This window comes from Euleptes europaea, chromosome 5 (genome assembly GCF_029931775.1).
Source record: "Euleptes europaea isolate rEulEur1 chromosome 5, rEulEur1.hap1, whole genome shotgun sequence".
Lineage (NCBI taxonomy): Eukaryota > Metazoa > Chordata > Lepidosauria > Squamata > Sphaerodactylidae > Euleptes > Euleptes europaea.
This window is the reverse complement of record NC_079316.1, coordinates 48,744,722-48,767,929: the sequence shown is the minus strand read 5'-3', so window position 1 is coordinate 48,767,929 and position 23,208 is coordinate 48,744,722. Positions and strand designations below refer to the sequence as shown.

Here is a 23,208-nt window from a genome sequence, read left to right as displayed (position 1 = left end):
GGGGGCGGAGCCTGAGGAGGGCAGGGAGGGACTTCAATGCCATAGAGTCCAATTGCCAAAGCAGCCATTATTTCCAAGTGAACTGATCTATATCAACTGGAGATCAGTTGTAATAGCAGGAAATCTCCAGCTAGTACCTGGAGGTTGGCAACCCTAAAAACAATGGATTCGTGTTATAGCTATGCAGATTTAGTTGGAATATCTGAAAAGGAGAAAAAAGTTCCAAGAAAGTGTTGAAGCTCCTTTTCCAGAAGGTTTTAAGGTTGTGGGTGTATATGTTTGAAAGACGGAATTCATGCACAAAATCTTTTGACAGAAACATTTGTTAGATGAGAAAGGCAATATTTTCGCTCAATCCAATTTTACATTCTGAGTAGAATCACTATTTACAGTACTCTTAACACCCTTTGTGGTGTTTCACTAACACTGCTTCCACAAAGGGATTCTTCCCTGCATGGAGAGCAGGAAATTTTGCATTTCAAGGGAATGTCCACACCTAATTGTGCTCATTCTGTGAGCATAACTCATGGACTTCCTGAGGCTTCCCCCTTTAAGACCAATCAAAAATAAACCATCATGAGAGTTCAAAAGGAGGAATTATGGGATGGCTGTGGGTAGAGCATCCAGCTGGGTGCTCTCCACCTGCAGCCACCAGGGAGGGGTGAGGGGTGAAGGTAAGTTCCACTTTCAAAGGGATGTAGGGTAGCATGACTCTGCCGTTCCTCTGCATGGTGTTGTGGTTAAGAGTGGCAGAGTCTAGTCTGGAGGACTGGGTTTGATCCCCCACTCCTCCACATGAAGCCTGCTGGGTGACCTTGGGCCAGTCACATATCTCTCAGATCTCTCTCAGCCCCACCTACCTCACAAGGTGCCTGCTATGAGGAGAGGAAGAGATTGTAAGCTGCTTTGAGACTCCTTAAGGTAGAGAAAAGCAGGGTATAAAAAACAACTCTTTTTCTTCTTTAACTCTTTAAAGAGCACTTTCCATTTTCCACCCAGCCACTCAGTACCCTTACAACACAACTCGGCTGAGAGAGGGAAAGTAAGGGGGTCTTGGGCAAAGGGGAAATAGTATTATAGTATATTTTCTCAAATTTTATCAATCAAAACATTTTTTCAACCAATTATTGTTTTATACCCTTTTCTTTTTATTTATTTTTGATCCATAGTATTGTAAATTAATGCCTGCATAATTATTTAGGATCAAATAATAGAGTGTGCAGTGGACATAGGACAGACAGATAAGAACTGAAATTTGAGTGTTGAGAAAGCACAGCAAACACAATTTTAAAAAAGAGGAACTATAAGGATGAGGGGAAAGAATGTGAGTATAAATCTTTGCAATAACATAAAAGCTACAATTTCTTTGGGACAGAAGAAGATTTCTTCAGGCTCTGGAATAATAATCAAGCAGGGGAAAGGAGACACGCATGGTTATTTGTTAACGCACTGTTAATGTAGGTTTTGCTATTGTTGGCAAACTATTAACAAGGATCACTACAATGAAGAATAAAACATCTGTAGATTTTATTGAATCTAAATTGGGGTCACTGGCTCAGGATGCAACTGGACTCCTGAAGAATGATTCCATTCTACTCTTTCTCTCCAATCTGTGAGGGAAGCAACTTTTAAAGAGCCTAGACAAACATGGGATTTCTGTCTTGTCTTGTCCAAAGAACTAGAAGGAACATCATTCGCAGAACTTGGCCTGTGTAATGTTGAAGATCTCAGCTCCTAACAGCTGCAAAAGTCTCAGGCAAGGAGGGCGCAGTAGATTGGAAGCTGCGTTACTGATTGGCCCCTGGATGCCTGTGCCAGAACAAGAACCAGTTCACCAGCCATTGATTCACTGGAAGATTTTTTTCAAAGTGGAGGAAAACTAGAGGGAAGTGACCCGCCGTTTATCATATCAACAATCTGTTTGTTTTTCTTGTCCCTACCAGTTGTCTATTTAAGGTCAGGGATGGGCAGTTCACTCTTAGTACTGCAGGCAGCAGGTTGGGCTCGTGTTCAGCTTCCTCTGCTTTCGATTCAGTGTTGTCGCACTATGTCTTCTCAAAAACATCTGATGCCACCCCCTGCAGCTCTGTTACAGCCACTGTCTGTCCCAGACAGGTTGTTGCTGGGCCCGGGGCCCTCCAATTGCCCTCCACGGATCCTGTCCGCAGGTGGTCGACAGCTCATAGGACATGTCCACAAAGAGATGATCCAGGTAAGGGCTATAGTCTCAGCTTCTCCTGAGGTTCCTTATGAAAGATTCCTACTTCAGCTTTTCTATACTGTTCTCCCAGCTGTTCCTTTCCATGCCTCAGGCATCACTCAGAAAAGCCAACTTAGTTGCACTTTCGCCCATAGCTCTTTTTCTTTTTAAATGTTTGATTCGTCCAATTTACTAAGAAATGCAATTTTGATTCGACAGCAACAATTCTCTATCGTGTGTACTGATCAAACCAGGAGAATGTCCATCATGGAGTCAGTATCTAGATTTTCTTCCGCGTGTGTTTCACCCCATGATTTAAGTGAACCAATATGAGTGTGGCGAGACCACACTTGGAATACTGTGTCCAGTTCTGGTCACCACACCTAAAAAAGGATATTACAGAGCTTGAGAAGGTGCCGAAAAGAGCAACCAAAATGATTAAGGGACTAGAGCAACTGTCCTATGGGGAGCGGTTAGGACGTTTAGGGCTGTTTAGCTTGGAAAGAAGCCGGCTGAGGGGAGACATGATAGAGGTCTATAAAATTATTCATGGTTTGGAGAGAGTGGACAGGGAGAAGTTTTTCTCCCTCTCCCATAATACTAGAACACGGGGTCATCTGCTAAAGCTGGAGAGCAAGAGATTCAAAACAGACAAAAGGAAATATTTTTTCACACAACACATAGTTAAATTGTGGAACTCCCTGCCCCAGAATGTGGTGATGGCTGCCAGCTTGGAGGGCTTTAAGAGGGGAGTGGACATATTCATGGAGGAGTATTCATGGTTATTAGTTAGAATGGATACTGGTCATGCTGCATACCTATTCTCTCTAGTATCAGAGGAGCATGCCTATTATTTTGGGTGCGGTGGACACAGGCAGGATGGTGCTGCTGCAGTCATCTTGTTTGTGGCTTCCTAAAGGCACCTGGTTGGCCACTGTGTGAACAGACTGCTGGACTTGATGGGCCTTGGTCTGATCCAGCAGGGCCTTTCTTATGTTCTTATGAGTTGCAGATGTTTCTTTGAATATGATCCACTAAGGATGTTCAACTCTTTAAAAATCTAACTCTTACAACTGATTACTGTTCACTTCTGGTGATTTTCATTCCTATATCTGTCAGTCAGGATTATAGATATTCTTTTTAACTCTGTTTCAATCCAGGAAAATAATTGTTAATTGCTGGTCAGAGTGATCCCAGCACATAAACATAGATTATATTGAGTGAAGCTCTCCCTTATGCCTAATTTGTCCCAAAGCCATGCTCAAGAACATGGGAGTGCCATCTTAATTTGTATGTATTCTGGGAGCATTAACACACATATAGGCTCACAGAATATTGACCCTTCCCATATCTACCCCATTTAAAAACTCTTGTTTATAGGGATGAGACCAAATTGTGAAAACTGTCCACTTTGGTCAAAAACTGTGTTCAGTATGAATAGTCCCGTCAGTTTTGTTTCTGCCTTGTGAGAAATTAACCTGTGAGACTTTATTATTGTACCTGTTGCTCAGTCCTCAAATCATTTATTCCTGTTAAAATGATCACATTTTTAACATTATTTTGTATCAATTGCTACATTAATGGCACAAAGTGATATGTCAGGAATTATCAACAACAGCAACCAAAATGGGGCAAATCAAAACTGCTGACAATGACAACATGTGAAATCAAAAAGAAACATAAGTGGGCACATCAATTCATTCCCAATTATATCAAGCAACATTATTATTCCATTCCTTGGGTTTTCTTCATTTAGCTTAGTCTGGTACTCTACTATTCCACACTGTGGGGTCTTAGCTGGCGCAAATTAAGACCTAGGCCTCAATGCCATCAGCGTGTTGATACAAAGTTTCCCATTGCATGTGTAAATCAAATTGTTTGTTGGTCCCCAATAAACACAAGGACTTTGTAATATGTAGATGGAGCCTTAGTAATTTAACTTTTCCCCTTGCACAAAAGCATGGTAGCTGTTCCTATACCATCCAATTAAGGAAGGAGAACTGCACACACTTCCTTGAACTCTAATGACCCATGCTTGTGAACTGCAAGTCTGCAGTCAGAAATGAATAAGGGCACGGTCTGAGGAAGCGAAGTGTACTTTGCGAAACAAGGATAAGACAACCGGGAACTTGTAACACCAAATTTTGTGCCATAATTATCATAACAACAACGCGAAGCCACAGAAGCTAGCGCTTGGAACCGGTTTACCAGCAGTAACGGGATTGGAGCCACCGGATTGGCTTACGCGGGATCAGCTGACCGCGACTGGAAACTATCTTGATTCATACTGCCTGAGTTGTGGCGAATTGAAAAATATCCAATAAGACTTTGCGACCCGACTGCTGGTTGTAAGAATGATTCCCCCGGGGGTTTGTATGTTCTGAAATGAATGTAATATTTGAAGAAAATTGTTTATTTGTATAGAGTTTTAAGCCTATTATTTTCAACACGTTTAGGCTATCTGCAGCTCAGAACTTTAGTGAGAAGAGTGCTACGCATACACATGTGCATATTGTATATATAATATATAAGTAAATTTGCATAAGCTAAAACGATCAGTGGCTGTGTACTGAGATTATTTCCTTAGGGATTTACTAGTTTTGTATCAGTACACCTCCAGATTATAGTAACTGCCAGATAGTAGCAGGAGATCTCTTGCTATTTCAACTGATCTCCAGCCGATAGAGGTCAGTTCACCTGGAGAAAATGGCCGCTTTGGCAATTGGACTCTATGGCGTTGAAGTCCCTCCCCTCCCTCCTCAGGCTCCACCCCCAAAACCTCCCACCGGTGGTGGAGAGGGACCTGGCAACCCTAATCATGGATGAAAATACATTCATACTGCTGGCTTTGGGAAGGCTTTTTGAAATTTAGGATGTCTTTGCCTCTTGCCCTCAGATAATGGATGAGATCAAGCTAGGAATCCAGTATGCGTTCCAGACACAGAACCCGCTCACACTGGCTGTGAGTGGTACTGGTCATTGTGCCATGGAAGCTGCCTTCCTGAACATTGTGGAGCAAGGAGAAAAAGTGCTGATTGCTGTGAATGGATTCTGGGGAGAACGAGCAATTGACATTGCAAAGAGGCTTGGTATGTATGGACCCTTTTCCGCTAACCTGTAGTTAGTAGCAAGGTTGCTCTAAATAGAAGCTATGAAACTCTCACATATTTTCTCCCGTAACCATGCCATTCCATCTTTACTAGGGTCTTTTACTATGCAGTAGCTGCAGTGATTCAAGGTATCTGTTCTCTGTTCCCATCACATGTCCAGTAGAGCATGTTGCTGTTTCTTTAAAAAAAAACAAAAACTACTAAGTGCAGCCTCTCCTGGTTTGTACTTCATACTGCTATTGTAAGTAAAATTGTAAGTAAAATAGGGCACTACAAGTTTACACAAAGGGTTTTTACTAGCCCTTTTTCTTTTGTCTTCTTAATTGGAAGAATCATATTTTTAATTTGATTTAATGGTCCGGCAGAAATTAGTGCATGATTAAATGCTGACTTAAGTGTAGGTAGAATTTATAGCAATTAGAGGTGAGCTGACTCTCCCAACTCCATGGGGTTCCCGTCTTTTTTGCTCCTGGGATATTGCTCCAATTACAAAAATAATATAGAAAAGAACCAAATCTAGCCCTTTGTGCTTAAAAAAAATTAAAGTATTTTGGCACATAAACAACTGGTTTTGAAAGAATCTCTATTTTTGTTTGTTTCTCTCTCTGTTGTAACCCATGGGTGTTCTTTTCCTGGAATCCTTGAATCTCAGGGTTGCAGAAGTGTGCACTCAGGGGACTTTTAAAAAGATTCCATGTTGCCAGTTTCTGCAGTCACCACAGAAAAAAATTGGGAAAGGTCAACTCCTCTCCTGCAGTTCAAGTGTTGATTTAAACACTCATAGAAGATTTTCGGCACAAAGAGGAAAAGATTAGATCACAAGATCTTATAAGGGAGGATCACCTCTAAGTGTAATGTCTAGAAACAGCAAGGTAATTGTAAAGGCTAGCAGATTTTTTGCAGTGGAAGCTTTCAGGGGCTACAGGCTACTTCACCAGATGCATGATGTTATCTTCAGATAACAAGCATACAGATTTTATATATATGAATACAGAGAAAACACACTACTATGGATTGTTCACGGGGGGCGGAGCTGATGTTCGTCTGCTTCCTATGCCCCTCCAGCCCAGGAACGCCCCCTCCAGCAACAATGTTGCTGCACCAGGTTTTCCCTGTTTTCTATGGGGGGAAAGCCCCATTTTCAGAATTTAAATTTTTAAAAAGGCTTTTTTTAGCCTTGTGGCCGCCGGGATACCTCTTTGGATGTGCTGTGACGACAGCACAGCTATGCTATCCCTGGCCACCACAAGGCTCAGGAATGGGCTGCCAGGGGTCTTTTGAGCCCAATGTTCACATTTTTCCTTCATACTCATGAAATACCTATCCAGTTGAAGATAATACTTCTATGCATCTGACAAAGTTGGCTGCAATAAATCTGTAAGTCTTTAAGGTGCTGTAAGACTCATTGCTGTTTCTTTGCAACTGGCTATTACAACAACCCCTCTAAAAGAGCCATGAACACTCCTCTCCTATTCTTGCCTTCCATCCCAACATTTCGTTTTAAAAATAACAGATTTAATTATTAAAATGGCCAACTGTGCAGGTTGCCATGGGACCTGACTGGACTTTGACAGGCTGCTGCCATGTACTCAAGTTAATACATGACTCATTTCAAACAGAAAAAAATGCTGTGGCCCTAATGGAATTGGTTGTGGTTGGCTATACAACCAGAATGACAGCTGTGCTTATGTACTCTTCCTTCAGGACTGAAAACTGGGCTATCTCTGTTGCACTAAGGGTTGATTTACACAATGTTTTACGGACTGACGATCAATGTATTGCTATAGTTTTTAAAGGTGTATAACTAATTTTAGTTTGTTAATTTTTAAATGGTTTGTATGTTATGTATTAATTGTTTTAACTCTTTCATTTATTAGTCATCTCAAGCACAATGCTGTGCAGAGGTGGGATGGTGGTAGAAAGTGCTGACTTACGACACTTACAGACTTATGGTTCTTCAGTAAGGGTTTTCAAGGCAAGAGACATTCAGGGGTGGTTTGCCATTGCCTGCCTCCATGTGGACTGAGAGAGTTCTGAGAGAACTGTGACTGGCCCAAGGTTACACAGCAGGTTTCATGTGGAGGAGTGGGGAATCGAACCTGGTTCTCCACATTAGAGTCCGCTGCTCTAAGGCGGGAGGTAGTTGTGAATTTCCTGCATTATGCAGGGGGTTGGACTTGATGGCCCTGGTATTCCCTTCCAACTCTATGATTCTATGCTCTTAACCACTACACCACGCTGGGATAAAAATATTTAAATAAACAAACAAGCATGAGTTGTCTATTTTGTTGGATTTTGATGTATTGAAGAGGGCAAGTCAACTTGTGCTTACATGATAACTTTTCCCAAGGAACTTGTGTGCTGGTTTCAGGTCCTTATTGGCCACAACACTGCATGTGTCTCTAAATGCTAGATGGGCATTTTTGTCTGTTTCAACCTTTCTGCTCAGACCTTTAAAAGAGGCATATATGGTCCCTATTATTCTCATGCATAGGGGAAAATAACGTTGCACTTACCTGTAACTGTTGTTCATCCAGTGGTCCTCTGTACAGGCACACATGGGAACTGCACATGCGCAGGCCAGCCTGCGCAACTCCCATGTGAGACTGCACAGAGGCCACGTAGATGAAAAACAATGTTGCACCCACCTGTAACTGTTGGTCATCTAGTGGTCCTCTGTGCAGGCACACATGGGAACTGCACATGTGCAGGCCAGCCTGCGCATGCGCAATTCCCATGCGAGACTGCACAGGGGCCACGGAGATGAACCAAGGCACTATACAAATTAGCAGTGCCCACTTTAGTCCAAGGGTGTAGCTCTGCTTAGGATGGTACTTTAAGGAGTTATCAGTGGCTGTGGTAAGCAATAAAACCCATGTTATTTGTCCTGAGAGGGGCCTGATGGGCTCTAGGTGAATTTTTATTTAATAATACTCTACAGGAATTATGAGCAATTTCTTTCTCTTCTTTACAGCGTGATATTCAAATAACACAATTTGTTATTTTTTACTTGTAGGTGCAGATGTTTACCAGCTTGTAAAGGCCCCCGGAGAGTATTTTACTCTAGAAGAAATAGAGAGGGTGAGTTGTTGGCAAATCACATTGAAAGTACAGCAAAAGTTTTCTTACTATTCGTTTGAAGCGAAACATGAACAGATTTCATTTCCTAGAATCCTTGTGTAGGTATTTGCTCCTAGATGACGACCCTGGTGGTCCCTTCCAACTCTATGATTCTATAATTCGATTAGGAACATGTTTCTCTTGACTCCTTTTTCTAGTACATGATTCCCCCTCTCCTTTCTCTCTTAAAGAACTTGGTGCAGCACACTCCAATTTTGTTTTTCATCACTCATGGAGAATCATCTACTGGAGTGGTTCAGCCATTAGATGGCCTTGGAGAACTTTGTCACAGGTCAGTAGGACTACAGAAGCTTGACTTCAGTTGCAACAGGTACCTTATAAATAAGGCAATAAACCCATACTGTAAGCTGACTAGTTTACTGTGCATGCTGTGGCCCACACCTTCCTGTGAAGCTATTATGGATGAGAGGCAGATGGGCAGATAACAGCTTGACAGTTATGAAGATGGACTAGCAAGATGGAGCCCCAAATCCTGGTAAAGCCTGGGAATAGCTCCATTACACCGGATAGAATTAGTTTTACAATCCAGAGAGAAAACATGCCATTTCTATCATGTTGGAGAGACCTGGTTCTGTCAGGCTTGGGTTCCAGAACCTGGCATCTAAACTAGCTAATGTCTTCTTAGCACACACAGTGTGCGCGCAAAAAGGAGCTATTCCTTTGTGTGCAGGGAGTACAGTAGAGGGAGAGCTTCTTGTTTACCTGCTAGAGAAGGTGGAGTGTGGAATGTGAATGGTGGGATGTTGCTTGTTGTGTGCATGCCATGCACCCAGCCTCACCAGTCCCAAAACAGATTGCTGAGGGACCCCCGCTGCTCACATCCCTTCATTGCGAGAACTCACCACTTATTCCTACTCTCTGCTTCCTGTTTTTTGGCCAATTTCCAATCCATAAGAGGACTTGTCCACTTGTTCCATGACTCTGAAGTTTGCTCAGTCTTTGGTGAAGGACTTTGTCAAAAGCCTTCGGAAAATCCAAATAAATAATGTCTACCAGCTCATTCCTGTCCACATTTTTACTGACACTTTCAAAGACATCTAAAAGGTTGGCGAGATATGACTTACCTTTACAGAAGCCATGCTGGGTTTTATTCAGCAGAGCCTGCTTGTCCTTCATGCTTGACAATTTCATCTTTAATAATGCTTTCCATCAATTTACCTGGAACAGACATTAAACTAACCGGCCAGTAATTCCCCAGATGGCCCCTGGATCCTTTTTTCAAAATGAGAGTTACACAGGCCACTCTCCAGTCCTCTGGTACAGAGGCTGATCTTAGGGACATGTTGCAGATCTTAGTTAGAAAATCAGCAGTTTCACATCGGAGTTCTTTAAGAACTCTAGGTTGGATACAAATCTGCTCCTGGTGATATGTTAATTTGCAGTTTTTCTATGCATTCTAGAACTTTCTTCCCTTGTCACTGCTATTTGCCTAAGCTCCACATCCTCTCCTCCTGAAAACATCCGTTCAGGAACAGTTATTTGCCTTATATCTTAAGTAGTGAAGACAGATAAAAATTGTTTAGCTTCTCAGCAATCGTCTTATCCTGCGTTAGTGCTCCTTTAATTCCATTGTCATCCAATGGTCCAACTGCTTCCCCAGCCAGTTTCCTATTCCTAAAGTATTTAAAGAATTCTTTATTGGTTTTTATCTTAAGCAATACGTTTCTCAAAATTCCTTTTGTGCATCCTTAGTTGTCTGCTTGTGTAACTTTGTGTTGGTTTTTGTTTGCCTCCTTTGGTTAAGCCTTCCAGTTTCTGAAGGAAGCATTTTTCACCTCTTAGACTTTGTACTAACTTTCCTCACCTATAGTATATATCCGACTGAGTCTCTAGCTTGAGGGCGAAACTCTAAGGGCGAAAATGCATGGTCGCTTTATCCTCCTTTAATCCCTGTTTTAGCCAGGCTCAAACGCACATTAGGCAAAACGTATGCGTTCGATCCTGGCTGAAACAGGGATTAAAGGAGGATAAAGAGGCCATGCGTTTTTGCCCTTAGAGTAACCCTCAAGCCTTTTCAAGAGATTTGACTCTCTTGAATGTTCTTTTCAGCTTCTTTTTTTACAAGATTTCTCATTCTACAGAAGTTTCCTCTTGAAGTCAAATAAGACAGTGTTGGGAGTCCCCTGACACTTTTCCCCATACTTGTAAATTAAATCTGATGCCATTGTGATCACTGTTTCCAAATGGTAGAACCACTTCCACATCTTGCACTAGGTCCTAGGCAGCACTGCTGAGGATTAAGTCAAGGGTTGTTTCCCCTCTGGTTGGTTCTATGACCAGCTGCTTTAGGGAAGAGTCATTTAGATTATCTAGAAATTGTACCTCTTTGGCATGACTGGAACATGCATTTTATCCAGTCAATATTAGGGTGGTTAAAGTCACCCACTATTCCTCTCCTTTGGTTGCCTCTTTGATTTCATCTTTAATTTCAATATCACACTGAGCCTTTTTGGTCAGGGGCCCCACAGCACGTCCCCAGTACTAAATTACATTTGGGGCTATAAAACTTGGCTCTATATTGGTAAAGTAAGATATCTTTGCCCTGACCTGGATGGCCCAGGCTAGCCTGATCTCGTCAAATCTCAGAAACTAAGCAGGGTCAGCCCTGGTTAGTATTTGGATGGGAGACCACCAAGGAATACCAGGGTCATTATGCAGAGGAAGGCACTGGCAAACCACCTCTGTTAGTCTCTTGCCATGAAACCCCAAAAAGGGGTCGCCATAAGTCGGCTGCGACTTGACAGCACTTTACACACACACACATTGTCACCTGCAGAGATTCTGTGAAGGAGTTGGCCCTTTTGTAATGTTTCTAGTTCGTTAGACATTGTCTTCCTTGACGTACATAGCAACACCTCTTCCAGTTTGCCCTTCCCTGTCATTCCGATAGTTTGTATCCAGTGATGACTATATCCCACTGGTTCTGTCCGTTTCACCGGGTTTCAGTTACACTCAGTATATCTATGTTTCCCCTTAAAACCAAGCACTCCAATTCTTCCATTTTAGGTTGGAGGCTTCTGGCATTTGCATAGAAACACCTTCGCACTGTGTTGCTCTCTAGACATCTCTGGCATGTGCCTTTTTCACTCTTGCCCTTCGGCCTCTGACCGGCTATCCTGCTTTGCTTTGTCTTCACTTTCTTTATCCGCTCCCCCCCCCATTGTACCTCTAGACTAGTGTAATGCACTCTACACAGAGCTGTTCTTGTACGTAATCCAGAAGCTATCAAGGGCTAGTCACTTTCCACAGATAACAAGCTTTATCATAACATCTTCATTGGTTGCTTTCCAGGCTCAGATCATGGGGCTGCTGCTTATTTATCAAGCCACTGAAACTCAGAACCCCCATAACTGAAGGCCTGCATCTCCCGGCGTATATCTGGGCACCAGTTGTGCATTTCTAACTAGTGTCTGCTCTGTATTGCATTCTGCTTTTTATGCAGCTGCTCAAGCCCAAATGATAACTAACTAGGCCAACATAATGAAACGCCCTGTCTGAAGATACCTGAGGGGCTCCTCTCATTTGTTTAAAGAGTATGTAAAGGCAGAGCTCTTTCACTGGGACTTTTAAAAATTGACAAGTTATAGTGCAGGCTGTATTTCTCGGGCTAGATGTGTACTGAGTCTTCTCGATTAATGTTTATTAGCCCTGTGTAAATTTGTTGTCATGTTACAAGTGCATAGTGCAAGCTACCATAAGGCTTAGTGCAAGCTACCATAAGGCTTAGAGAAAAGACATACAGAGAAAGCGTATTTGTTTCTTGCTAGGGCTCATACTGGAGGTCTGAAATGCTTTTTTCCTGCATTTTTAAACAAAACCCTCAAAGCTGCTTGGGCAAGCTATGAGGTAGAGTGTTGGAAAGATACATCTGGCAAATAGCAGCTCAAAATTACCTTTGCCAGACAGCTTTTTCACCAGCTGGAGAGAGCAGAGGTTCCCCTGAATCCCCCCCAAAAAAATATTCGGTCAAAAATTTTGAAGTGTGAGGCTACTAGAGAGGAAAGGGTTAAGCAACTGCTTTCCTTATTCACCTATGACCTGCTGTTTACTTTCATTTTTTAAAAATCCTACACAGAAAAGAATCACTGAACCCCACAGAACATGCAGCCTATATTTTCCTTTTATCTTTTTAGACATAATTGCTTGCTGCTGGTGGATGCTGTGGCATCACTAGGGGGTACTCCATTGTTCATGGACCAACAAGGTAGGCAAGACATAGGAATCTATTATTTTAACAAGAATGTAGCTCAATTTTTAATTGTGAAGGTCTGTACAAAATGGAGTTTATTCACTTCTGAGATTCCAGAGAAGACTTGCTTATCTAAGCATCCCTAGTAAAGGCTCATGCTGGGAGACTGAAGCTCTTTTTGAGACTGGGTTCAACTATCTGTAAAGTAACACCAGCAGGGAAACAAAAAACTCATTAGAAGAGATACTGTGTTCCTATGATATATCACATAAGGCTGGTATGCAGGGCTAAAACAAATGGTTCTTATGTGGCAATTATGGAAACAGAAATGTGTAGGCCATGGTATTCCCCACCACCTATATGTATCCTACATAGATATTTTGGTTTGACCACTTTTACAGCCACAGATCCCCTCCCCAAAAGGATTCTGGAACTTAGAGCTTTGTGAGGTGCTATTAGAAATTCATAGCCCCCATCTCAAAACAATCAATCCCTTAGGCTTTCATTGAAAGAGAGAATTAAAGTTAAATCAGTTTAAATGTATAGTGTGAACATGCCACCCAAATGTAATTTTAAAGTTTTACATTTTTGGTAATATCAAGTTAACTAAGCTTACCAAAGATGCTAAGTTGTATCTTAAACGTGACATAGCTTAGTGCCTCAGCACATCTTAAAGCCCTGCTCATTGTGGAGAAAAGAGATATATAAATAATTTCCCCAAATGGTTTTTGAAACTTGTCTATGATTCTACTGCCTTACAAAATGACAAAAGCAGTATCACAGTATTAGATGATCATACTGAAGAACTGGACAGATATCCAGACTAGTTTTTGTTATCCCAAAGTGATAAAATTCTTCCTATGATAGGAACTCTAACAAGTCTCCCCTCCCATTGAACACACAGGAATTGACATTGTCTACTCCGGTTCCCAGAAAGTCTTAAGTGCTCCACCTGGTGCTTCTCCCATCTCTTTCAGCATGAGAGCCAGGTAAGGCTAGATTTGTGAGATGCCTCATTCTCAGCAGCATGAGGAATACAAAATACTTTTGGGGGGAAAACAGCGAAGGTAAAAGGAAATGAGCAGGAGGTCCATTTTCCTCCTGTTGTACTAGCTACCTGCCTACATCTACAAGTAATTCAAAACTCAGTTCTGCTTGCAAATTCTGAAGTTGGGCATGTCATATTAGAAACAAGCAGCAGGCTGCAGACCTTTCTATCAAGTAGACTTCAGAGATGGCTTTTAAAATCCCATGGAACTGCCAGAACAGATTTCTTAGACCACTGATCCTCAGTGTGGCACCCGTAGGCATCATGTTGCCTGCCAATGGGTCTCCCTGGTGCCTAATCGCCTCTTGCTCAAAGCAAATAGCTAGTACTGGGTTTCTTCTACCTCATCAGAATAGGAGGTACTTCAAAAGAATCCAGAAGGCACCACCATTGTCTCTGCAAGGAACATTATTCAGAATTAGCTGCATCTGTCACAGTAGGATGTTTGGTTTGCAACCTCCCAGTATACTGTGATAAAGCCCTGGTAACCCACTGCCCTACTGGAACCTTTTATGGTTGCCGCAGGCCCCTGTGGCAGCCATTTTGTGGTGGCACCCCTCTCATTGTTCTCAAAATTCCAAAATTGCCCAGAGGCTCAGAGAAATTGAATACTCTTGGCTTAGACCCAGCGTTTCCAGTTATCATTGTTACGAGCACTGGCAGTTAACTGTGATTTCTCAGTGTAGTCTCCGATACTGCTTCCATGCACTATGCTCTGAGGTAAAACTGCTTCCATGCACTATGCTCTGAGGTAAAACTGCTTCCATGCACTATGCTCTGAGGTAAAAAAGCAAAGGGTGCTGAAGGCTTGTGAGAGAGGTCATCATTTTGTATTAAATTGTTCGAGTGTGTGCAAGCATGATACCTCCAGTAAAACATTCAGTCCCTCCCACAGGTTCCATGGTTAGCAGCATTCCCAAGGAGCCTGTCACTGCTGTGTGCTAACTCCAGTATCTAATCAGGGTCATTTATTGCCAATGCTACAGGTACTTGCTCAAACTCTCAGAACGTTTAACTTCCAACTCCATTCAGTTTTCAGGAGAATTGACCCTTGTTATGCAGAATAGTCTGGTCTAAGCTCATACCAGCAGAGTGAAAATAAAGTGTGATGTCTACAATTTATACTCTGGCAACTGCCGAAAAGGCCACAAATGGATTTCCTGAAATGCCCAATATTTTTTTCCCCAAATTGTCAGGAAGAAGATTTACAATAGGAAGACAAAGCCAGTTTCCTTCTATCTGGATATGGAAGAACTGACTAAATACTGGGGCTGTGATGACAACCTAATAAGGCAAGAGAGCTTATCCTGTGCCACCCACTTCCTTTCCAAACTGCACAGCTGCTGCCTGGTTTCCAAGAACTGTTACCCACCCTTACAGCAACACTGCCATTTACCAGTTGAGCCTTAAAGCTACAGTCCCAAGTCCTCAATATGGATGAAAAACCAGATTGGGGGTGGGGGGAAGGAGGCAAATGGCAGGAGGAGAAACAGTTAAGCAGCCCCTCCTGCCTACTGTTCTTACTCTCAGACAGAATATCCACAGTGGCTTTACATTCAACACTGATAGGGGGCGGGGCGGAATTAAGAACCATGCAACTTGCCCTCATTTGTACTTTCAGCCTCAGACATTTCAAACCCAGAACAGTCCACAACTGGTTATGAGTTCCTAGCCTTAAACAAACATTGGCCCAATGTTCTCACATGGTTGCCCTGTTCCGTGTTACGAAATGGGCTCACAAGGTAGGTTTCGATAATCCGGTTTATGTATGCTGAGCATCTCTTCCTTGCGTTGCATGCATTTTTACAGGTATCATCATACTGCACCTATCAACACATTCTTTGGTCTACGAGAGGGCTTAGCAATTCTTGCAGAACAGGTCAGTCACTGCTGGCTATGAAAGAGGAGGGGTGGAATTGACTGCACTGGTCAGGCTGCACCTGGACTAATGTGTGCAGTTCGGCAGACCTCACTCTAAAAAGGATATGGACAGACTGGAGTGTGTGCAGAGGAGAGGGACAAGGATGCTTGGGGACAAAGCCCTACAAGGAAAGGCTGAGGGACTTGAGAATGTTTAGTTTGAAAAAGAGGAGGTTGAGGGGGGACAAGATTGCTCTAAGTATATGAAAGGCTTTCACTTAAAGAAGGGCAGCGAGCTGTTCCTGTTGGCAGCGGAGGCTGGGACTTGCAATAATAAGTATAAATTACAGGTGGAAAGGTACTGGCTGAACATTAGAAAAAAAATTTTTTACAGTGAAAGTAGTTCAGCAGTGGAATCAGCTGCCTAGGGAGGTGGGTGAGCTCCCCCTCTCTGGCAGTCTTCAAGCAGTGACTGGATGAACAGTTGCCAGGGATGCTCTAGACTGATCCTGCATTGAACCTAGAGGACCTGTATGGCACCATCCAACTCTTATGATTCTATGAATGGGGTAAAGGGGAAAAAGGCTGTTGAAATAACAGTGTTATTTCTGTGGTACTGTGTTAAGTACCATCAAGTTTGCTTCCACCTTACGACAACTCTATGAATGAATGACCTCCAAAATGTCCTATCGTTAACAGCCTTGCTCAGGTCTTGAAAACTGAGGCTTCCTTGATTGATTCAATCCATCTCATGCCGGGTATTCCTCTTTTCCTGCTGAGTTCAACTTCTAGCATTATTGTCTTTTCATAATGTGACCAAAATTTGGTCATTTTTGCTTCTAGGGAGAGTTCAGGCTTGACTTGATCTAGAAATAACACTACTTCAACTGTTTTGTTAAAAATATAATTTAAGATTAATTTCAGATTGTGCAACTCTTATGTTTACAACAAAAGTGTTATATTGATGTTTGCCCCCAGTAAATTTGCAAAGTGTTATCGGCAGATGCAAGTTTAAGGTGTATAAATGGCCAGCTACAGTTGCATGGTCCCATACATGCCCTCCAGGGGTATAAGAATATACTTCATACTTTTAACTGGAAGAAATATGAGTGTGGCAGCTGTGTAATTATTGCAAACACTTGCTTTGTCAAGCACCAGGCACTTAGATGGAGTCAATACTAAAATAATATAGGCCTGAATCCAGCCATACACCCAGAAGACTGAAGGGTACTTGTTTTCATAAGAGGGGCAGGTGATATTTCTTCAACGGGAGGCAGAATAAGGAATCTTGAAGGCTGATGGCTGGTTCACTTTCTAAGGCCGCCCTTGACTGGCAAGTAAGATGCATTGTTGAAAATATATGATGCGGGCAAATTTCATAGGAATTTATCAGCTTCCAACTGGTAAAACAGCTGGTAAAGCCAGTCCTGATCTTGGTTCCAAATCTTGACATTTCTAAAGATAAAAATATCACTGTTTAAAATCACTGTTTTATCACTGTTTAAAATATGGTGAGATACCTTTATTTTCTACACAGGGACTTGAAAACTTCTGGAAGCGTCACAAGGAGACTAGTTTGTACCTGTGTGAAGGGCTGCAGAAGCTAGGTCTCCAACTCTTTGTGAAGGAACCGGTATGACTGGTCAGGCTACAGTCACACAAGTAGGGTCTGGGGAGGGTAAATGAGAAAATGAAGGTCTTACTGACAGAAGGCCAAGGCAAAGTGAGTTAAGGCTCTTGGTGCTATGAGTTAGGAGAAAGTAATGGGGGTGGGTGGGGAGAGATCAGTATCAGAGGCAGACAGGAGCTCATAGCAACACATGAAGTTGCCTTATTGGTCTATCAAGGGCAACATTGTCTACTCTGATTGGCAGCAGTTCTCCAGGGTCTCTGGTAGAGGCCTTTTCTGTCACCTACTATCTAACTTGACAAGCCAGATATTGTACCTGTGACCTTTTGCATGCAAGGTAGACGCTGTGACAAAGAGCCACGACCCTTCCTCATAGTTCACTTAGGCTGAAGCATGACAATAATATGAAAGAGGGAGAGCTGTTCCTACTATTTGCACTTGTCCCAGTTTCAGCTCTAGAACAGAGATTTTTTAAAATCTGCAAATCTATTTCACTCAGCAGTGCAACACAGGCAGTGTGTATTCATTATGGAAAGTGAAACCTCTCTGGACCCAATTTTCAATATTAAAAACTATTATCTGTCTCCAGCTATACATTGCATTATGTTGACTAACCAATTGGATATTTGGTCAACAGACTATTATAAATTAGCCAAAAGTTATTTCTCAAGTGAGAAATTTCACCCAAGCAAGGAACAACATCTGAAGGTGTGGACACCTGTGTGATTGGGCATGATGGCTAGGAAGAAACACCTTTCACATGGATGGTGCCTCTGGAGAGCACACAACTTTTAAAAATACAAATCTAGAGTATCTCTTTGTGGCTCTGACCCTTTATTTTCATGTTTCAGGAGGCAAGGCTTCCCACAATCACCACTATTTCTGTACCTAAAGGATATGACTGGAAGGAAATGACTCAATACATTATGAAAAATCATGGGATTGAGGTTTCGGGAGGCCTGGGCCCTTCAGCAGGCAAGGTAGGTAAATCATGGGGACAAAAAAGTAACAAATGGTGCGTGATTTCTTTCATGCTGTTTGGTTTGTTACATATTAAAGACTAGTGGATCAGAGGTACAAGCCCACCAAAAGATGCCTTAGCAAGACAGCCAAGAGGGTTCTAGTCTAGCCTTCTGTTTGTTAATTGGTGAGCAGTTAGGGGAAAATGCAATCCCCAACCAAGAGAAGAGGTGGGTATAAATGTTTTAATAAATAAATTCTGAAGCAGAAGAGCCCAATTATGGATTTTCTGTAAACATAAATAATGGCTCAATTCATTTGTTATGCTTGAATTCCACTATCAACTCTAGCAACATTTTAATTTTAACCTAAACCAGCAGTAAGGACTGTTACATTAGACTGGGCTGCCTCAGACCGAGCACTGAACTACCCCCTACAGCAGCTTCTCAAAACAAATCAGTGGTCCACTTTCTTCCCCCAGGAAATTTAGATCAGAAGATGTGGCAGACTAATGACCCTTTTCCCCAAACACTGCTGTTCTAGTCTGATTTGTAAGCCCCAATGATTGCTATTATACATCAAAACATCATGAGAGCTGACTGCAGATTTCTGGAATGCCACCATCTGTTTGCGCCTCAAGTTGCCAATAATAAATGGGGCAAATATACCATAGTAGACTTTACAGAAATGGAAAATAAAGACTTGGGTAGACTTGGCCTTTCTACTGCCCACAGGAAATATTGGGCACATTACTTCCCATGACTGGAAGAACTGGCCTATCTACCATCTGTAAGAAAGGATGGCTCCATTATTTCCAATGGGCTGCAGCCCTAGCCTGGAGAACAAGTCTACCTAACCAGTGGTTAGTTGGTGTCTCCACTCCCCGTACATTTTAAAGTTCCATTATTTTCCATGGGCGTAGAACTGGCCTCAAATTTTGGATGCCAGGTTTTCCCATAGAAAACAATGAGTATTTAAAATTTAAAGGGACTGGAGATGCTGCCAAACAGTTGTTTGGTGAGACCAGCTTCTTCTTCATCCCCCTGCTGCCTCCAGGGGATGGGAGAATGGGGGGATTGCTAAAATAGTCTTGAAATTTTGGGACTAAAAAAAAAAAACCTTGAAAAAAAGTCCAGAAATTGTAAGGACAGTCTCAAAAATCTGAGATAATTAAAAGCATACCCTCCTCAAAACTGGATCCAATACCCCTAGTGAGCTGCCAAGATAATGATTTTCAGAGCATTTATAATTCCACTTTTGGATATTTCCTTTATTGTCAGGTTTTTCGAATAGGATTGATGGGCTACAACTGCACTAAATTTAATGTGGACAGAGTTCTTCACGCCTTGGAAGATGCCCTTCAACACTGTCTGAAGAACAAGCTATGAGACCCCACCTATATCTCTACCCTCATTCCTCCTCCAATGCACCTAATACTATATCATCAAACATTCATTCTATTCCATCACAGTTCACAGCACTACACATTGACACTTATCTGTACAGAAGAGAAAAACTACAGGAAACAAGTAACGAACTTAGGATCCAAGTTCTGCGAAATATTCTGCGACCTTTTTACACACTCAAAAGTACTTCTCAACCTGTTTTCTTCATTCACTAACTGGCATAACCAAAGCTTTCATTTTACAAGGGAAAATCTAGGTTTTCAATGCATGTTATACTATGCACACTACCACAACAAAACTGCATGTAAGAAGTTTCCTTAAGGTTGGGGTTTGTCCACCTACTGTTCTGTTGCTCCTTCCTTGTTTTTCTTCACATCACTGGATGTACCATTGACCAACTTGGCCTGTGCACACAATCTCACAAGTAGGTCTCCCCACACAAAACTTTCAAATATTTCCCACAAAGGTTTTTGCCTCTGGCTGTGTTTGTGGTGCTGAGATTTGTTCTTACCTCTTTTTCCTTTGGGTAGCAGCCAGAAAGAGGTATTCACTAGGGGTGTGCATTCGTCTAAGCTGATCCAAAAAAAGAGGCACAATTTTAATGGAGACGAAAATGCAAAGCCAAAAAAAGCCAATTTTTATCAGCTTTTTCAGGTCCATTATCTTTGCGGGGCTCGGGGGGGGGTGTTTTTTTTTTTTAAGTAGAGCCACCAAATTTGCAGCATAGCTGCAGATGACTTTCCTTACAAGAACCCCCCAAGTTTGGTGAAGATTGGCCTAGGGGGTCCAATTTTATGGGACCCCAAAGAGGATGCCCACATCCCTCTTCCATTGGAAACAATGGAGGAAAATTTGGGGGCACATAAAATTGGACCCCCTGACCCAATCTTCACCAAACTTGGAGGTTCTTGTAGGGAGAGTCACCTGCAGCTATGCTGAACATTTGGGGCTCTACCTTTAAAAATCGCCTCCCCCCCCCCGAGCCCCACAAAATTTTACTGGACCCAAACATTTTTGGATATTCAAAAAAAGCCAAAAAAAACCCGTATCAGTAAGGGGATTTGGTTTTTTTGGGGATTTGTTTTCTTTTGGGGATTTTCCAAAAAATTTCAGATCTATTAAACCTGAATCTGGAAAGTACCAAAAAATAATTATTACACACCCCTAGTATTCACTCCAGCAACTTCCTACAAGGTTCTGTACAATGAGACCCTGAACACATCTTCTATCAACACCTTAGCAAGCCAAGCACAGCCTTTTGCCAATGCCAGGAAGTGGTTGGTGAAAGATGAACAGGGCTCACTTGAAGTTTTTTTGCGCAAAACCCTTGGTCACAAACATACCAAAATAAGCAAGCATCACCAAGTTAAGTTTTCCACTGTAGCTTCTGCCATGTCTGCTCCTTGGATAACCTTCTGTAAACCTGTCACTGGAAAGAGGTAAAGCACAGTCTCCAAACTAATTTTTAAAAAGGGGTATGCAATGTGCAGCAGATATTTGAACTCTGATGGTGTAGGAAAACAAGTGACCAGTGGCTTACTCATCATTCACATTTCACAGAGAATTTGCAATGAAATGCTAACCAGGAGAAGAGCTGTACAGTATCAGTGTATTGTGTTTTTAATACCAGCGAATGTTTACAAGGAAGTTGAAGGAGGATGTGACCCTTACCTAGTGGAAGCACTGCCAAAGAACGACAAATTCTTTCAACAGTACTAAACCCATTCAAGTATAAAGCAAATTGCTCCAAAACATGTTTTTGTTCCACACCTATTCCTTTGCATTACTATGGGAGACCTAATGCCTTTATTCATGCAAATCAAGTATTCTACACTCCAACAACAGACAATTCACCACCCTGCCCTCCTTATTCAAGAAGGCCAAACATTTCTAATATTCTTCTAATAAAAGGTTAATAAAACAATCACTAGAAACGTGCTAATTTTCAATTTCTGTAAACAAGAATACAATTCTGTATTACTGACCCAGCGCGATAAGCAAACTTGCATTTTGCATTACATAGTTCTGAGTCAATTTGGACAGATGAAGTCTAGTAAGGGCAAAATCCAGCTTCAGGTCTTCCCAGCTCAGACCTAAATATATGTGTGGAGTATTAAGCTATTCAAATTGAGCCAGAACCTGCTAATTCCAGACCTAAACATTACTATGCTGAGAATTTTACTCACTTTTGATTTTGCAAGTTCTCTTTGAATACTGAAACGCATTAAAGGAATTTCCTCAAGAGACACTTAAATGCAATGACTCTATTATACTTACCATCCTGGTACATAGCTATTTTATTCAGAGACTCTATGCCAAATAATTCCACCCATGTTTCCTTTCTGTGAAATAAACACAACTTCAACTACAATAGAAAAGAGCAAGTGTCCAGTAGCACCTTAAAGACCAATAAAATTTCTGGTAGGGTATGAGCTTTTGTGAGTCACAGCTCACTTCTTAGGATACAGGTAGACTGTAAGTCCATCTATCCTTAAGTAGAGAAAAGTGAATTCAGACACCCAATGGCAATAGCAGGTAAATTACATTAGCAGGCGTGATTGGATCAGGTGTGATATGCAGAAGGGTAGTAAGAATGGAGAAATCAGCATTGGTATTGAGACATGAATCCCAAGTCTCTATTCAGTCCAGAAATTTTGTTGGTCTTTAAGGTGCTACTGGACTCTTGCTCTTTTCTACTGCTACAGACAAACATTGCTACCCATCGTGATCTTCAACTACAGACCATCCATAAACAGCACATGAGACCACTTTCCTCCTGCATCTCACTCAGTCCTGCTTCCTTTATTTCCTGCCAGATCAACTCATGGCAGGTCAGCTGCATGTCAGCAAACAACCATCATATACCTCTTGTGTATTCATTACACTTTTAGTTATACTGAAAGGAGACACTCACAGAGAATTCCAGTACAGATGGCTATATTTCTCCCTCCAAAATCCTTCTGTCTCCACAGCTGAGATCTCATATTGTTACAATATAAGCAGATGGTCAAGTAGTGGTTATCTGTTCCATGGATCTAGAACCTCATTGTTACAAGGGTTCAAATCCTTGATACCAGGCCTGCGGAACATCAGCAGCACCTGGTTGGTGGCTTTCTAAAACAAAATTAATATATTTTATTTAAACAGGTCATCCAGTTTCCTTTAATTTCTATAGTTTTAGAAACTATATTTCCCCAAAATGGCTAAGTAAGATAGGTGTAGGACTGCTAAATTGTTTTACGTTTGATAAGCTTTTATATTCCTAAATTCATTCCTATAAGCTGATGATTTTATTTTCTAAAGAAATGCAGTTTTTAAAAAGCTGCTTGTTGGATGGAGTGAATTTGTGTCAGTAGACCAAGAACACTTTCTCTTGCAAATTCTCAGAAAAGTGTTCAAGGCCTATACTTCAAGAAAGGAAAGTAATTCCCCTTGGGCCATTAAGTAAACTGTTCCTCCATCTGAGTACCAACATCTGGCACTTACACAAAAGAACAAGATTGAATAAGAAGTTAACATATTAAAGGCTGGATAAAGTGCATTCATTTCTATGAGGGTTAAATGGACAGGAAATTGAATGGTATGTGGATGGATGGTGTTATAGGAAATCTTAAGGTCACTTTCAACTCCTAAGATTCTGCAATAGAAACAGTTACAAAGTTAC

The 23,208-nt window shown here is 41.8% G+C and overlaps 1 protein-coding gene across 1 annotated transcript; it reads left to right on the top strand.

Annotated features, from left to right (window-relative positions):
* The first annotated feature begins 1,874 nt into the window (after positions 1–1,874).
* On the top strand, positions 1,875–19,547 carry AGXT (alanine--glyoxylate aminotransferase). The gene is made up of 11 exons (XM_056850100.1): positions 1,875–2,212; positions 5,097–5,289; positions 8,327–8,391; positions 8,622–8,722; positions 12,585–12,655; positions 13,545–13,629; positions 14,885–14,980; positions 15,498–15,567; positions 17,086–17,181; positions 18,030–18,158; positions 19,419–19,547. Exons 1-11 carry the CDS (start codon positions 1,964–1,966, stop codon positions 19,524–19,526), a joined length of 1,263 nt encoding a protein of 420 aa, XP_056706078.1. The 5' UTR covers positions 1,875–1,963; the 3' UTR covers positions 19,527–19,547.
* The last annotated feature ends 3,661 nt before the right edge of the window (positions 19,548–23,208 follow it).

Coding starts and splice junctions, on each gene's coding strand:
- AGXT (XM_056850100.1), top strand. CDS start 1,964: ATGGGCAGTTCACTCTTAGTACTGCAGGCAGCAGGTTGGGCTCGTGTT. Junction 8,392..8,621: donor CTCTAGAAGAAATAGAGAGG/GTGAGTTGTTGG, acceptor TCTCTCTTAAAG/AACTTGGTGCAGCACACTCC. Junction 17,182..18,029: donor AACTCTTTGTGAAGGAACCG/GTATGACTGGTC, acceptor TTCATGTTTCAG/GAGGCAAGGCTTCCCACAAT.